Genomic DNA, 15160 nt, shown 5'->3' with positions numbered 1-15160 from the left:
CGTCGTCGGATGAGCCGCACCCACCAGCGGCGTGGGCTGTGCTGGGCGTGCGGGCTGCGCCCGGCGTGCTGACGAACTAGACAGCCCGGGTTTGGTATTTTCAGGATCCATGGTGGGCCGCTGGACCTGGTCGTGTCAGGCCGGCCCCAGCCGGGGTGGCCAGCTTTCCCCTGGACACCAGCGCTGCACGCCAACGGCCGCTGGCTGCCTGGCCCTCGCGCGCATCCCGCTCTTGCTGACCGCGGGCAAGCGCAGCCCTGCAGCTGCCCCCCTCGCCGCCCCGCCCGGCGACCCCAGGTTTATCCACGCCTCCGCCTCCGGGCTGAAACCAGCCAGCGAGCAAGGATCTCTGCGGACCGTCTGGGGCGTTCTGCCCTGCCTTCCAGGCCCCGGAGCTACAAAACCCGACCCCAGCCCGCTCTGCCAGTATTCCCGTGAAAGTTACAGACGCCAGGTGCAGAATCTGGAAATCTTGCTCTAGCTTCCACACTGAGATTAGAATGAGAACAACTGTGGAAAATGTTGTGGAAACATAAGGAAATAGGTTTAATTCTTGTTATTAACTAAAAAAGAGTAAAACAATTACAAATCTTCTTCTTCTTTGTCGTGAGCAGGCTTTTTCTGATAAGGACCGCTTGGATTAAACAGAAGCTTCCGGTAAATGAGGGCACCATCGGCAATACAGAACACTGCCGTTATGAGCGCGAACACCTGCAGACAGAAGACACAGTGTCACCGCAGCTTTGGCCCCTAGCGCTGGTGAACACAAATTGTCAATGGTCTGCCCACCGGCTCCTCTGATCCTCTGCCGAAGTCCCCAACACCTTATGGACTATGAACAGGAAGCTGAAGTTAGCAGAGCTGATAGTGGACTCCCGGTACATATGTCTTTACCTCTTTTTTTATTTATCCGAGAGTGTTGTGGAGAGGCAGAAACACACACACACACACACACACACACACACACACACACACGGGGGGGTGTATCTTCCATCTGCTGGTTTTCCCCCCAGATGGCTGCAATGGCCAGGGCTGGGCAAGGAGCCAGGAGCCTGGAGTTTCATCCGGGTCTCCCACACTTGGGACATCTTCTGATGCTTTTCCCAGGCCATTAGCACGAGCTGGATCAGAAGTGGAGCAGCCAGGACACGCCGCCCACATGGGATGCCAGTGCTGCAGGCGGTGGCCTTACCTGCCGCGCCACAGCGCCGGGCCCTCTCTTACCTCTTCACCCACTCCTGCATGTGCTCTTTTAAGCGCTACTGAGGAGACTCGGTTACCAACCATCATTTCTACCTCCAGTGTACACTGTTTGATTCCCTGTTGCAGGGCTGTACTGGAGAGAAGATCAAGGTTAACAGCCGCTTAGGATGTGATCACAGGCCTGGTTGCTATGATCAAGGCTCTGGAGACGCACCGGGCATCTGGAGCATACCGCGTGTGTGGTGTGCTCTGGGTCACAGGGTGACAAGATTAGCCGGCGGGGACTCTCCAAGGCTGGGCTGCATCTGCTTTAGAAGTGGGATTCTAAACAAGCCTTGGGGAAAGAAATCTGAATGAAAGGCAACAGACTAGAACACAGGGGGCTTGCAGGGGACCAGAACTTGTGTGCCACGTGGTCGGCTTCCTGGATTCCTACAACCTCCTTTCCCCCCACCTCCTAGCTTCTGAGCAGGGTCGATTCTTCCCTCCATCAATCCTTCTGGGGTTCTGGCATTTCTCCACGCTGCTGTTTCCTCCCACAGTTCTTTCTTCTCCCTTCTTCTTGCAAATTGCAATTTTGCTATCAGAGAGAGGTAGCTGCTTCCTTTTTCCTGTGCTCCCTGTCCCCCTGTCAACAGCTTCTACACCGCTGTCTGCACTCTGTCTCCTGTGCTAGGCTCTAAGCAACCGGAAGATAGGGCTCACGCTCTAGTCCAGTGCTGTCCAAAAGAAACATGTGTGTCACCATGTAAGCCACCTAATTAATTTAAGGTTGTCTCAGAGCCACATTAAAAAGAAAAGGGGTGGGCCTTATACAGCAACTAAGACTCTGCTTGGGATACCCACATCCCATACTGGAGTGCCTCGGTTCGAGTCATAGCTCCTCCACTTCTAATCCAGCTTTCTGTGGGAAGCAGCAGATGATGGCTCAAGTTCTTGGGCTGTTGCCACACACGTGGAAGACCCAAATTGAGGTCTCGGCTCCTGACCTAGCCGCCCTGACTGTTGTGGGCACTTCTAGAGTGAACCAGCAGATGGAAATCTCTTTCTGTCTCTTTGCCCTTTGAATAAAATGAAAATAAAACAAAATATTAAAGTAAAGAAAAAGTGAAATAGACTTTAATATTTTATTTAGTCCAATATATCCAAAATATTATCATTTAACATATCATTAATCTAACAATGTTAGTAAAGAAATATTCCACATTCTTTTTTCAGATAATAAATCTTTGAAATTCAATGTTGCTTTTATACTTATAGTTTATCTCAATTTAGACTAGTCACATTTCCAGTACACAGTGTGCCTAGTGGCTGCTGTATTGGAGACCACTTACTTTGTAAATAGCTGCAAAGTAACTTATGGAGTGCATAAATGAATGAATGAGAAATTAAGTGAATGAAAGTCAATCTTACACCTGTTCCCTCTTTCTTCAGACTAGAGGAGTAAGATTATCTTTTTTTTTTTTTTTTTTTTGACAGGCAGAGTGGACAGTGAGAGAGAGAGAGACAGAGAGAAAGGTCCTCCTTTTTTCCGTTGGTTCACCCCTCAATGGCCGCTGTGGCCGGCGCACTGCGCTGATCTGAAGCCAGGAGCCAGGTGCCTCTCCTGGTCTCCCATGTGGGTCAGGGCCCAAGGGCTTGGGCCATCCTCCACTGCACTCCTGGGCCATAGCAGAGAGCTGGACAGGAAGAGGAGCAACCGGGACAGAACATGGTGCCCCGACCGGGACTAGAACCCGGTGTGCTGGTGCCGCAGGCGGAGGATTAGTCTATTGAGCCGCAGAGCTGACCAAGTAAGAGTTAAAACAAGTGGGGGAAGTTGTTATAGTCACCTTTAGAAAAATTCCATCACTCACTCACAGTTGCTTGCGGCCTAAGGGAGATGAAAACCATGTTTTGTTCTTTTTTGAAAAAATGTTTTTAGATTTATTTGGAAGGCAGTTACAGACAGGAAAAAGGAGAGGAAGAGCGAGAGAGATCTCCTGTCTACTGGTTCACTCCCCGAATGGCTGCAATGACTGGGTCTGGGCCAAGCAGAAGCCAGCAGTCTAGAACTCCATCTGGCTCTCCACACTGGGTGCAGGGGCCCAAGCACTGAGCCACCTTCTGCTGCTTGCCCAGGCACATTAGCAGGGAGCTGGATGGGAAATGGAGTAGCAGGGTCTTGAACCAGGGTTCTAATATAGGGCGCCGCGTCACAGGTGGTGGCTTAACCCTCTGATATAATACTGGCCCCAAAACCATGGGTTCTGAATCAGTTCTAACTGACCTGTACTATCAGAAAACAAGGAAACAGGAAGGAGAACGTTCTAACTCAAGCCTCTTACTCAGAGCCTAGAAAAGCCAAATGATTTTGAATCTTCTGTAAGGAATACAGAAGTATTTCAGCTGGAATCATACCCAAACTACTTCCCTCTTTTATTTTGGCTTGCCTTCCAGGATAAATTCTGGTGAAGTTGCTTTGCCTCCTGTAAAAGTTCAAAATGATCCTTCCTAACAACATTCCCTCATCACAGACACTTTGCACCATATTTCATGTGAACAAAAAACAACTGGGTTTAGAATAGTCTGTCTCATCTTTTTTAAAAAAAGATTTATTTCTTTGAAAGGCAGAGTTACAGAGAGAGGGGGAGAGACAAGAGATTTTCCATCCCTTGGTTTGCTTCCTAAATGGCCTCACCTGCTGGGCCTGGGCCAGGCCGAAGCCAGGAGGCTGGAACTCCATCTGTGTCTCCCATAGGGGTGGTAGGGGCCCATGTACTCAGGCCATTGTCTGCTGCTTTCCCAGGTGCATAGCAGGGAGCTGGTCTGGAAGCAGAGCAGCTGGGACTGGATCTGGTGCCCATATGGGCTGACGGCTCTGCCTGCCGTAGTGCTGGCCTGTCTTCTTAACGAGTGATATGTAATCTATATGCTTTTTTTGAAAAGGGAGAGCTTTGCAGCTCATTCATCATGTTTCTCAGAGCTAAGTGTTGTAACTGCTTCTAGTAGCTTCTCTCAGTCTGGTCTAGCCCTATATACATATAAGAAATATGTAGGGACCTCTTTATTTGGCTAACTCCAGTTCTATCACAAAATCATACTCCTTCACAAGGCAAGCATTCATACACACAAAATATTAAGCCACTAGATACTGCATCCTGGCCCAGGAGCCTCAAGGATGAACATCGCTTTCTATTCTTGTGTCTGTTTTTAACATAAACTTGTATTCTGATCAAACCTCAAGAGAGAAACCAGAAAGATCTCACTTACCCCTCCAAGGATCGTAAATGTCGTGGTTTCTGGTAGCAGTGCCAAAACAGATAAAATGACCAAGAATAATGTTGTTACGATTGAGTTGATAATATCCTAAAAACACAGAGTAGGAAGGTAAGCCTTACATGAAACCACCAAGTAACACTTAAAAAAAATTGGATTGACTTTACAAAGATTTTGAAAATTCCATTTAAACAAATTTTTTGGCATTATCTTTCAGGAAACCAAAATGATACCTTTATAATATTTGGTGTATACTGACAATGCCTAGTGCTCCTCTTTACCTATAATATACCAATCATTTAACTATTTAAGCTTTTATTTCTTTTTCATTTAAACATATAGTTGATGTGAGAAATCATCTAGTTAGGAAAGAAAGCAGATCATCTGTTAGGTAGAAGCTCAACTTTTTTTTAATATATATATTTTTAAAATTTATTTGAAAGACAGAGGTACAGATAGAGGGAGAGAGAGAGATCTTCCATCTGCTGGTTTATTCCCCAAATGGCAGCAACAGCCAGAGCTAAGCTGATCCAAAGTGTGGTGCTAGGAGCTTCTTCCGGGTCTCCCACATGGGTGCCAGGGGCCCAATGCTTGGGCAATCATCCTCTGCTTTCCCAGGTGCATTAGCAGGGAGCTGAATTGGAAGTGGAGCAGCTGGGACTCGAACCAGTGCCCATATGGGATGCTGGTGCTGCAGGCTTGTGCTTTAACCTGCTAAGCCATAGCACTGGCCCCCGAAGCTCAATTTTAACAAGAGAAAATGTTGAGAAGTCTACACTGAATGTCAAACAACTCTGTTATTAAAATGTAAATTATTAAATTTTAAAATAGCATGTACTTAAGAGAAAGTGGTAATTTTCATGAGAAACCCCACACACATTTTATGTAATATCATGCTAATAGGTATTTTTCTGTGCATTCTAAGTTATTGGAACAAGATATATATTTTTGTTCATTGTCTTATTTATACTGCAGGTAGATATTTCCAGTGAATGGAAGTGTAGTAGGAATTTATATGTGGGACAGTGCACATACCTCATATGTGAAGAAACCACTTTTCTAAATTATATGGAGAAGACTGGATTTCCCAGTGTTAACTTTTTAATACTCATTTATTAGCCACTTAAGGTAAATTATAAAATCTAAAAATAAGTATCAGTATTTTAGATCTTAGTTTTTTTTCCAGTTTTTAATTTTCACAGTGGAAAATCGGGGTACAGTATTCTTTTTTCTATCTGTGCCTTTATATTTTTAAGTGTAATTGTATTTAGGTTAACATTAAGTTTATTTGTAGTATTTCATAAAAAATAAAATTAATTTTCCATGCAAATGAACATCATATATGAGATTACTCATTTTTAGTGCAGTATCTATATGGCTATCCTGAATTAACACTTAAGATGTTTCTGTTTTGGACAGTGTAACTCTCTGAGCTCATATTTTTATAACCCTGACAGAGAATTTTTACAGGCATGGTAAATTTTTTTTATCCCAAACTGGTTATGTTGCTTCTTTTTAAAAATGTTTTATTTATTGTTATCTTATTTGAAAGACAGAGACACAGAAAGAGAGGGATCTCCCATCTACTGGTTTAGTACCCAAATGCCAACAGCTAGGACTGGGGCAGACTGAAGCCAGGATCTGGGAACTCAGTTTGGGTGCCGCATGTGGGTGGAGCAGCCGAGCCACTCGGACTATCACCCGCTGCCTCCCAGAGTGTGCATCAGCAACAAGTTGGAATCAGAAATGGAGCCAGAACTCAAGCACTCTGATACGGGAACAGGCATCCCAAGTATCATCTTTACACTTGCATCAAACACCTGCCCCAGTGTTACTATTTCTGATACAGCTCTTTCAATAATTTCCCCAAATGAAGCATTTTCATTCCTAACTGTGGCTTTAGGAAGGTCTATTTATTAAAAAAGGCCACAGCAGCCAGGTTTGAGTCAGGCTGAAGCCTGCAGCAAGGAACTCCATCTTGGTCTCCTACATGGACTACTTGGCCATCTTCTGCTGCCTTCCAAGGAGCATTGGCAGGGAGCTAGACCAGAAATGGAGCAGCCAGGACTTGAACTGCCACCCTGATATTCACGTCAGAAGCAGCAGTTTGTGTCGCTATGCCACACCACCAGCCCCCAGTTCATATTTTAATGGGTACAGTGTGGGAATGATAAATCATCTTTATTCTGGAATACCTTACTTATGTTTGCGGATAACTATAGGTGGGAAAGAATTAACACAGAAATGCCAAAATTCAAAATCCTGATGACTTAGAAAAGTTATTAGAGGAATAAGTTCAATGGGGCCAGGGAAGATTAGATACACTTAAGAAGAAAACAATTCCCATTTGCAGGAAATATTGAGACTAGCTTTCCCAGGTTAACTTTCTTCTGTGCTAGGTGTTTAGTTCAGCTTCAAGGCGATAGAGAAAATCAGTTACAGAATCTGGGATTAGCAGATGCTTAGCATTTAGTAAGTAATTTCATTCACTCCAGTCAGACAGCAAGCTGGGTTTCATAAGAAGAGTGCTGAGTTGCCCATATAGCACCATTTCTAAGGGATTGCAAGATCAGCCAAGTTTGATCCTCAGAGGTTTGGAGACTACTTTCAGTTTGCTACACACAGGCTGCTGTGTGTATTCTGTTAAATGTGGAGCTCCAAGTTTATTATTAGCGTATGTAAGTAGCTCCAGAGAGTTGTAGTTTAAAGGAAAAGAACAGCCCAAATGTGATAGCTTTCTTGATGCTACAGCAGTTACCAGTCTAGCTAAAGAAGGGAAGGGCAGAGGGGGGCGCAGGAGACAGGAGGCTGGAGTGAGCTCACTCGGTGTTTACTGGAACCAGCTACTAGTCCAGACGGAAGGACCACGTGCACCTTAACTAGTATCTTCAATCTGCCTTTTTTTTTTTTTTTTTAAAGATTTATTTATCAATCTGCCTTTTTTGCCAGTGAATTTTCAGAACAATCTGGGCACTCTACTGCTCTAAGAATGTCAAGTTGACATCTGTATGCTACAAAGTAGATTCCCTAAGGTCAGTTAGAATTACTTGGCATTAATGGTTATTGATTTCAAGTAAGATACATTATGCTCTATCCAACCTCCCTACTTAGATTTTCTATTTAGGGATCAAGGATATGCAAAAGCAGAAACTTGGTACCTGCCTCTATGTCTCTTCCCCAACTGACAGGCCACAGCAACATGCATTTAAAAGAGAAGTAAAGATTAAGAATGCTATATTAATGTGATACTAAATAAAAATTATTTTAGGAGATTCTACACTTCAATGAATTCTACAGAATGGTCATCCACATCTACTGATAGATGGCACTTAGAGGAGAATTTATCTCTGTGGCTGTCTTAGATTCCTGAAAACCTCTCCAAAGGACAATAAAAAGTATATTGGGGGGCTGGCACTGTGATGTGGCGAGTAAAGCTGCTGCCTGCAGTGCCAGCATCCCATATAGACACTGGTTCAAGTCCCAGCTGCTCCACTTCCCATCCAACTCTCTGCTATGGCCTGGGAAAGCAGTGGAGGATGGCCCAAGTCCTTGGGTCCCTGCACCCATGCGGGAGACCTGGAAGAAGCTCCTGGCTTCTGGCTTTGGCTCAGCACAGCTCTGGCCATTGTGGCCAACTGAGGAGTGAACCAGCGGATGGAAGACCTCTCTGTCTCTGTCTCTGTCTTTCCTTCTCTCTCTGTGTAACTCTGACTTCCAAATAAATAAATAAATCTTAAAAAAAAGTATATTAGCAATGGGTAGAATTCATCTTCCTTCAGCCTATCAGAGATTACCTTAAAGGCTCAAGAGAATCAAAGAACAGTTTATTAAATGTCTCACTATGGTAGGAACGCGCAATTTTTAAGGATGAAATTGAATACTTACAAGCAAAGGCCAAAACAGACATTTCATTAATCGATCAAGTCTGAGTATATATAAAATAATGAAAAATAAAATAATAGTGACTTCAAATCCTGTGATAACAATGTATGGTTCAGGGGCTTGTGCGAGGATAAAAAAGGTCATAGATGTCACAGACAGTGCCTAGAAGAAGAAAAAATGCTTTACTCAATGATATTGAATACAAATCAAGCTGTAAAATACTTAAATAATTAACTGTATTCCTGCCACACACACACACACACACACATACAAAAGAGTCATGCTTACAATGTATAGATAGGGTCTGGCGTTTTGGCACTGTGGGTTGAGCCGCCACCTGCAATGCTGGCATCCCATATGGGCACCAGTTTGATTGCTGGCTGCTCCACTTCTGATCAGGCTCCCTGCTAATGCACCTGAGAAAATAGTGGAGAATGGCCCAAGTGTTTGGGCCCTTGTGCCCAATGTGGGAGACCTTGAAGAAGTTTCTGGCTCCTGGCTTTGGTCTGGCCCAACTCCAGCCATTGCAACCATTCAGGGAGTGAACCAGCAGATAGAAGACCTCTTTGTGTCTCTCCCTCTCCTCTCTGTAATTGTCTTTCAAGTAAATAAATAAATCTTAAAAACAATAAAATGTATAGATACTGGCTTCTCTTTGTGCATTGGACAACTAAGTACCCCATTTTAAGTCTAATTCACTACCTGTATTTTTAAAAAGATTTTATTTTTATTTATTTGAAAGGCAGAGCTACAAAGAGAGAAAGAGGGAGAGGGAGACTTTCTATCCACCATTTCACCCTCAAATGGCCCCAATGACTGCGGCTGGGCTGGGCCAAGCCGAAGCTAGGAACTAGGAGCTTCTTCTGGGTCTTCCACATGGGTGCAGGGGCCCAAGGACTTGAGCCACCCTGCCCTGCTTTCCCAGGCACATTAGCAGGGAGCTGGATCAGAAGCGGACTCAAAACGGCGCCCACATGGGATGCTGGCACTGCAGACGGTGGCTTTACCCGCTGCGCCATAGCGCCAGCCCCACTATTTGTACTTCTGATATTTCATTTCCCACATCTGTTCTCTTGATCTTTTCCCATCAAACATCTCCTTTCTCTCTCAGACCTCTAACTGTCCTCTGATAATTCCTTTCTTCATCATCTTATAAACATTTCTTTTTTTTTTCTTCAAAGATTTTATTTATTTATTTGAAAGAGTTACACAGAGAGAGCAGAGGCAGAGAAAGAGAGAGAGAGTGTGTCTTCCATCCGATGGTTCACTCCGCAGATGGCCAGAATGGCCAGAGCTGCGCTGATCTGAAGCCAGGAGCCAGGAGCTTCTTTCCGGTCTCCCACGTGGGTGCAGGGGTCCAAGGACTTGGGCCATCTTCTACTGCTTTCCCAGGCCACAGCAGAGAGCTGGATCAAAAGTGGAGCAGCCAGGTCTCGAACTGGCACCCATATGGGATGCCAGCACTTCAGGCCAGGGCGTTAACCCACTGCGCCACAGCGTCGGCCCCATCTTATAAACATTTCTAAGTTACCTTCTCTTAACACACACGCATTTCCCACAAACTCTCAAAGTGCCCTGTAGCGGCATGTCACAGCAACTGCTTGTCAGTCTACTGCACCAAGGTCCTGAGTTCACAGATTATGCAATCATTTTTTCAGTTCCTGCTCTATAAACTCTTTGTTCTACAGTAATTAGCATTGGTGATTTCTCTATTTTCTTAAAATTTCTTGTGATTTCTGCTACATTCGGTTCTTATATCTTCCCTGAGCTACTGACTTTTTTTTCCCCCAATTGTCTTTAAATATCCCATTAACATCTCCCACATTTCTTCACAACTCTACGGAAACTGCTTTTGCTAACATCACCACTGATTTCAGAAGTACAAGCTGAGTAATTTCCCAGTTTTAATCCCTAGGGACCCTGCTGACTTACTTGCCATTGGCTGTCCCACCCCTATTCCTCTGCTTCTTTGGGTCCCGTGTCATCTTTCCTGGTTCTCATTCCTTCTGCAAGGCCTCTCGGTGATGTCCTCTCCCTTTATACACTTCTTTCAAATGCTGACCTTTCCCTGTATTCTGTTCCCATCCACTCAATCAACCTGGGTCTCTATTCTAGGTCTGCCTTCCACGCTTCACACACAAATATCACCATTTAGAATCCCCATCTGGATAACCTGCCAGCATCTGAAATTCACCATGTCCAAAACTGAACTAATTCCTCTGCTAAAACCTAGGACCTAAGACCACTGCACCTACCCATTCCCTAGAACCACTCGATCAGTTACCAAGTTCTGATGACCTATACCCACTTTCGGCCTTCCCTCCTCTTCATCCCTACAACTACTACCCTTCAGCATCTTTCCCTTGAACTATCATGACAAATACACTACAGTAAAATTTCTAAAGTGCAAATTGGTTTATATATTTCTTCATCTATCTAGAATCCTTCAGTGGCTCCCCTTGGTCTTCCAAATAGAGCCTCCCTCTGAATGCATGGCCAGGGTCTTCCCTGACTGAGCTCTTGTCTGCCCCGAAAGCAAAGAGTTGCCTCACATTTCTCCACATTAGCATTTTAGTGTTTATTCTTGGTCCTTATCTTACTTGAACTGATGTATCTGACAAGCTGGTGACTCCTTCAAGAGCTTCTCCTCATGGCTTCCAGGGCATCATATTCTTGGTTTCTCCTACTTCACAAATGCTCTCTCATAGTCTTCTTTGCTGGTTCCCCCTCTTTTCCCGAATGTCTTGATGTTGAAATGTTCTGTGGTACATCCCATACTTCCTTATTTATATTTTTTATATTATCTTAATGACTTCATCATTTTTGTGGCTTTAAATATTTTATATACCTAAAACCTGACCTCTACCAAAATCCATTCTTGTCTATTTCAACTCCTTAACCAATTTTACCATTTAGATGTCCAATAGATATCTCTACTCTCACACTGAGATCCAAAATTGAACTTCTGATTCTTTTGCCACATTTGCTTCACTATAAGATTTCCAGTCTCCACGGAGGGTGACTCTACTCTTCCTGTTGCTTAGGCCAAAAACCTTGGTGTTATCTTGAGTCTTCTTTTTTTTGGTTCAGCAGCAATTTTGTTTTGGTAACTACTTTCTTTTTTTTTTTTTAATTTTTTTTTTTGACAGGCAGAATTAGACATTGAGAGAGAGAAAGACAGAGAGAAAGGTCTTCCTTTTTCCATTGGTTCACCCCCCAATGGCCACTATGGCCAGCACGCTGCGTTGATCTGAAGCCAGGAGCCAGGCGCTTCCTCCTGGTCTCCCCTGTGAGTGCAGGTTCCAAGCACTTGGGCCATCCTCCACTGCCTTCCCACACCACAGCAGAGAGCTGGACTGGAAGAGGAGCAACCGGGACAGAACTGGTGCCCCAACTGGGACTAGAACCCGGGGTGCCAGCGCCTCAGGAGGAGGATTAGTCAAGTGAGCTGCGACGCCGGCCGGTAACTACTTTCAAAATACAGGTTTAACATTTATAATTTGAAAATCCAAAATCCCAAATGCTCCAACATCTAAAACTTCTTGAATGGAAAAGTTCATAGCTGATCTCTCAGGGTTGAATGTACACTTTGTTTTATGCACAAAATTATAAAAAAAGGTTGCATAAAATTACCTTTAGGCTGTATATATAAGGTGTATATGAAACATAAGTAAGTTTCATGTTTAGACTTGGGTCCCATCCCTGAGATGCATTACTCTGTAAATACAAATCATCCAAAACCTAAAGTCCAAATTGCTTCTGGTTCTGAACATTTAGGATAAATGATATTTAAACTTGACAAATATACTTCAAAAAGTTTATGAAAAATAGAATTAAAAGTTTATCTTGGTGCCAAAAGGAATTGAAATCCATGCATATAATGATTCTTCAACAAATTCAGGAAAAATGCATATTAGGAAAAAACCAAATGGATTTCAACTTTTTGTACCAAAACAAAATTAAATTGCAATTTAATTTTCCATGAACTCTTTGAAGGCCCTGAGCGTTTCTATTACCTACTCTGCTACCACCAGACACCAGCTGGTCTGAGCTGCCATCATCTCTTGCCAGATCATTGCAAGATCTTTAACTGGTCTACCCTTGACCTTGCTGTAGTCCTTTCCTGTTCCTTCCCATCAATCTACCATTAACATAGAAGCTAGTGTAATTAAAAAAAAATTGTTTAAGATTTTATATATTTGAGAGGCAGAGTTACAGAGAGAAAGGTCTTTCATCCAGTGTTCACTACCCAGATGGCCGCAATATCCAGAGCTGGGCCAATCTGAAGCCACGAGCCAGAAGCCAGGAACCAGGAGCTTCTTCCATGTCTCCCATGAGGGTGCAGGGGCCCAAAGAGTTAGGCCATCTTCTGCTTTCCCAGGCTATCAGCAGGGAACTGGATCGGAAGTGGAGCAGCTGGGACTCAAACTGGCACCTGTATAAGAAGCTGCCACTGCAGGCAGATGCTTGACCTACTACGCCACAGTGGTGGCCTTTTTTTTTTTTTTTAAAGTCCGATTCAAAACTTCCCTTATCACCACTGTATTCTACTCCAGCCACACTGGTTCTTGACTCCTTCAGGCACATGCCTGTCACTAGGTCAACCCAGTGGACTTTCCTCTGCTTCACGCTTCCTCCAGATAGTCTTAAAGCTAACCTCAGTCATCTGTTTCATCAGATGTCAACCTGACTGTATAATAATCCTTGTACTTATTACTACAGTCTAGAGCCTTTTACTACAAGCCCCTTCCTCCTTTAACCTGGCTTTAGTTTTTTTCTTATTCCATAGCACTTAACGGCCTTCTTGAATACTACATAGTATCTTTGTCTCCTATGCCCTCCCATCCAGTAAGTAAAGTCTTATGAGGGCAGGACTCTTTCTTTTGTTCTCTGATCTCTAAGAGTCTGGGATGATTTCTGGCACACCACAGGTATTCAAAAATACTTGTTAAGTGAATCAATAAGGTAACATTCAGCTTCTTTTAGTGTGCTGCTAAGTTCTGTATTTTGCTTTCATGCCTTTGTTCAGGTGGCTCTCAGACCCCACCTTAGGTTTCCAGGAAGTTTTGACACTTCCATTTATTTTCCTGGTTAGTCGTCTACTTCTGTGCCCTGTCTCCACCCTGTTATGTGTTATAGCTATATGCTGATGACTGGACTGAAGAACACCATGGGTCAGCGACTTCTTTGTTCATCTCTAGAGCTTGGAACAAGTTAATTAGATCGCTTGTTAACGGAATTAATAGGTCAGAAACGAAACCTTCCTCACGAACCTGTTCTTCCTCCAGGGTTCTAGCGCTTTCAGTGCTTGGCACAAAGCCCTCAGGCCTGCAGCTCGCTTTCTCCCTGGTTATTTATTTATTTATTTATTTATTTATTTTTGACAGGCAGGGTTAGACAGTGAGAGAGAGAGAGAGACAGAGAGAAAGGTCTTCCTTCTGTTGGTTCACCCCCCAAATGGCTGCTGCGGCCAGCACTGTGCTGATCCAAAGGCAGGAGCCAGGTGCTTCTTCCTGGTCTCCCATGCGGGTGCAGGGCCCAAGCACTTGGGCCATCCTCCACTGCACTCCCTGGCCACAGCAGAGAGCTGGCCTGGAAGAGGGGCAGCCGGGACAGAATCCGGCGCCCCGACCGGGACTAGAACCCGGTGTGTCGGCGCCGCAGGCGGAGGATTAGCCTAGTGAGCCGCGGCGCCGGCCTCTCCCTGGTTATTACTCTTGCTGAACCAGATGTAATGCCTTCTTCCTCTGAGTCTAGAGCAGGTTTCTGAACGGCTCTCGCGAAGGTTCTGCTTTGTTTTTATGTCACAGCTGTTTCTCAGACTCACTCAGAGGGTGGCAGGGACGCAAGAGGGTCCCCTCACTGCCCTGGGGTTCGCAGCGCCCTCACAACTCCACTCTGCCTGTCAACCTCTGCTCTCGGGAGCGCTCTGCCTGCCAAGTGGCCATGATTTTCGAGACCTTTCCCAATACACAGTGCTTCATCTCGTTAAGAGGAAGAGGTCCCTGTAACTTTTAACCATCTCCTTCCCTGCTCCGCGGGTCAACTCTTCATCATTCAAGACAATTCATTTTTTCCCCACACGCTGTCTCTTCTCGGATTCCTTCAACTAGCAGTTTCCTGCGATCTAACTTGCCCCGTCACTTTTCTAGAAGTGGGGATTCCTTTCTGCACGTCTCTGATCACAGCTGCCGGCCAGGCTCCTGGTCCCGGGCAGCTCTGGACCTGGCTTGGACCCTGCCGGCACATGCACATCCAACGACCGACTTCAGTAATACACAGAGCATCTAGCCCCACCGGGATGGAAAACAATTTCTTTTCAATCCTGTTGGCTTTTGAGCGGTACGTGTGCAGCCGCGTCGCATCACCCGGGGGTCTGGCCTGTGGGCCCAAGGGCAGGTGACTCAGGAGGCTCAATCGGTTTTGCGGAAGGGTGGGGACAGTGCCTGCCTTAGTTCTGTCTTTCCTCCAGGGCGCAGCGTGGAAGGCCTTGCCCGGGGGAGGCCTCATCACAACGGGGTGGGGGCTGAAAGAGCACGCGGACACTCACTACCCTTGAGCCCCTCGAGCCCCTCGACCCGCCGCCCGGCCCTCACCAGCCGCAGCATCTTCACGTGGCCTTTCACGCTCAAGCAGAAGGGACGATGCTTTGGTTTCGCCATAGCGCCAGCAGACAGAACAGTCGCACTTCCTCTTCAGCCGTCTCAGCCCACTGCCAAGCCTCGCGCGCCGCGACCACAACCGCCGCCCCTCTCGGCTTCCCGCCCTCTCGCGCGCATGCGTACCGCGCCGCGGAGCCACCTTTGCGCATGCGTTC

The 15160-nt window shown here is 45.4% G+C and overlaps 1 protein-coding gene across 3 annotated transcripts; it reads right to left on the bottom strand.

Annotated features, from left to right (window-relative positions):
• Positions 1-522: 522 nt before the first annotated feature.
• On the bottom strand, positions 523-15134 carry CKLF (chemokine like factor). Of its 3 annotated transcripts, none has more exons than XM_008257389.4 (4): positions 14940-15129; positions 8347-8505; positions 4456-4551; positions 523-711 (listed from the first exon to the last, which is right to left on the bottom strand). In XM_008257389.4, the coding sequence occupies exons 1-4, from the start codon at positions 15003-15005 to the stop codon at positions 583-585; spliced, it is 450 nt and encodes a 149-aa protein (XP_008255611.1). In that variant the 5' UTR covers positions 15006-15129; the 3' UTR covers positions 523-582. The 3 variants fall into 3 exon arrangements, with proteins under 3 accessions (XP_008255611.1, XP_017197758.1, XP_017197759.1); XM_017342269.3 differs by lacking the exon at positions 14940-15129 and adding an exon at positions 10944-11459; XM_017342270.2 differs by lacking the exon at positions 8347-8505 and having other exon boundaries at positions 14940-15134.
• Between the last annotated feature and the right edge of the window lie 26 nt (positions 15135-15160).

This window comes from Oryctolagus cuniculus, chromosome 18, assembly GCF_964237555.1.
Source record: "Oryctolagus cuniculus chromosome 18, mOryCun1.1, whole genome shotgun sequence".
Classification (NCBI taxonomy): domain Eukaryota; kingdom Metazoa; phylum Chordata; class Mammalia; order Lagomorpha; family Leporidae; genus Oryctolagus; species Oryctolagus cuniculus.
This window is presented reverse-complemented; position numbering and strand designations above follow the sequence as displayed.

Coding starts and splice junctions, on each gene's coding strand:
- CKLF (XM_008257389.4), bottom strand. CDS start 15,005: ATGGCGAAACCAAAGCATCGTCCCTTCTGCTTGAGCGTGAAAGGCCAC. Junction 8,506..14,939: donor ACGTGAAGATGCTGCGGCTG/GTGAGGGCCGGG, acceptor TTCTTCTTCTAG/GCACTGTCTGTGACATCTAT. Junction 4,552..8,346: donor GTCTGTTTTGGCCTTTGCTT/GTAAGTATTCAA, acceptor CTGTGTTTTTAG/GATATTATCAACTCAATCGT.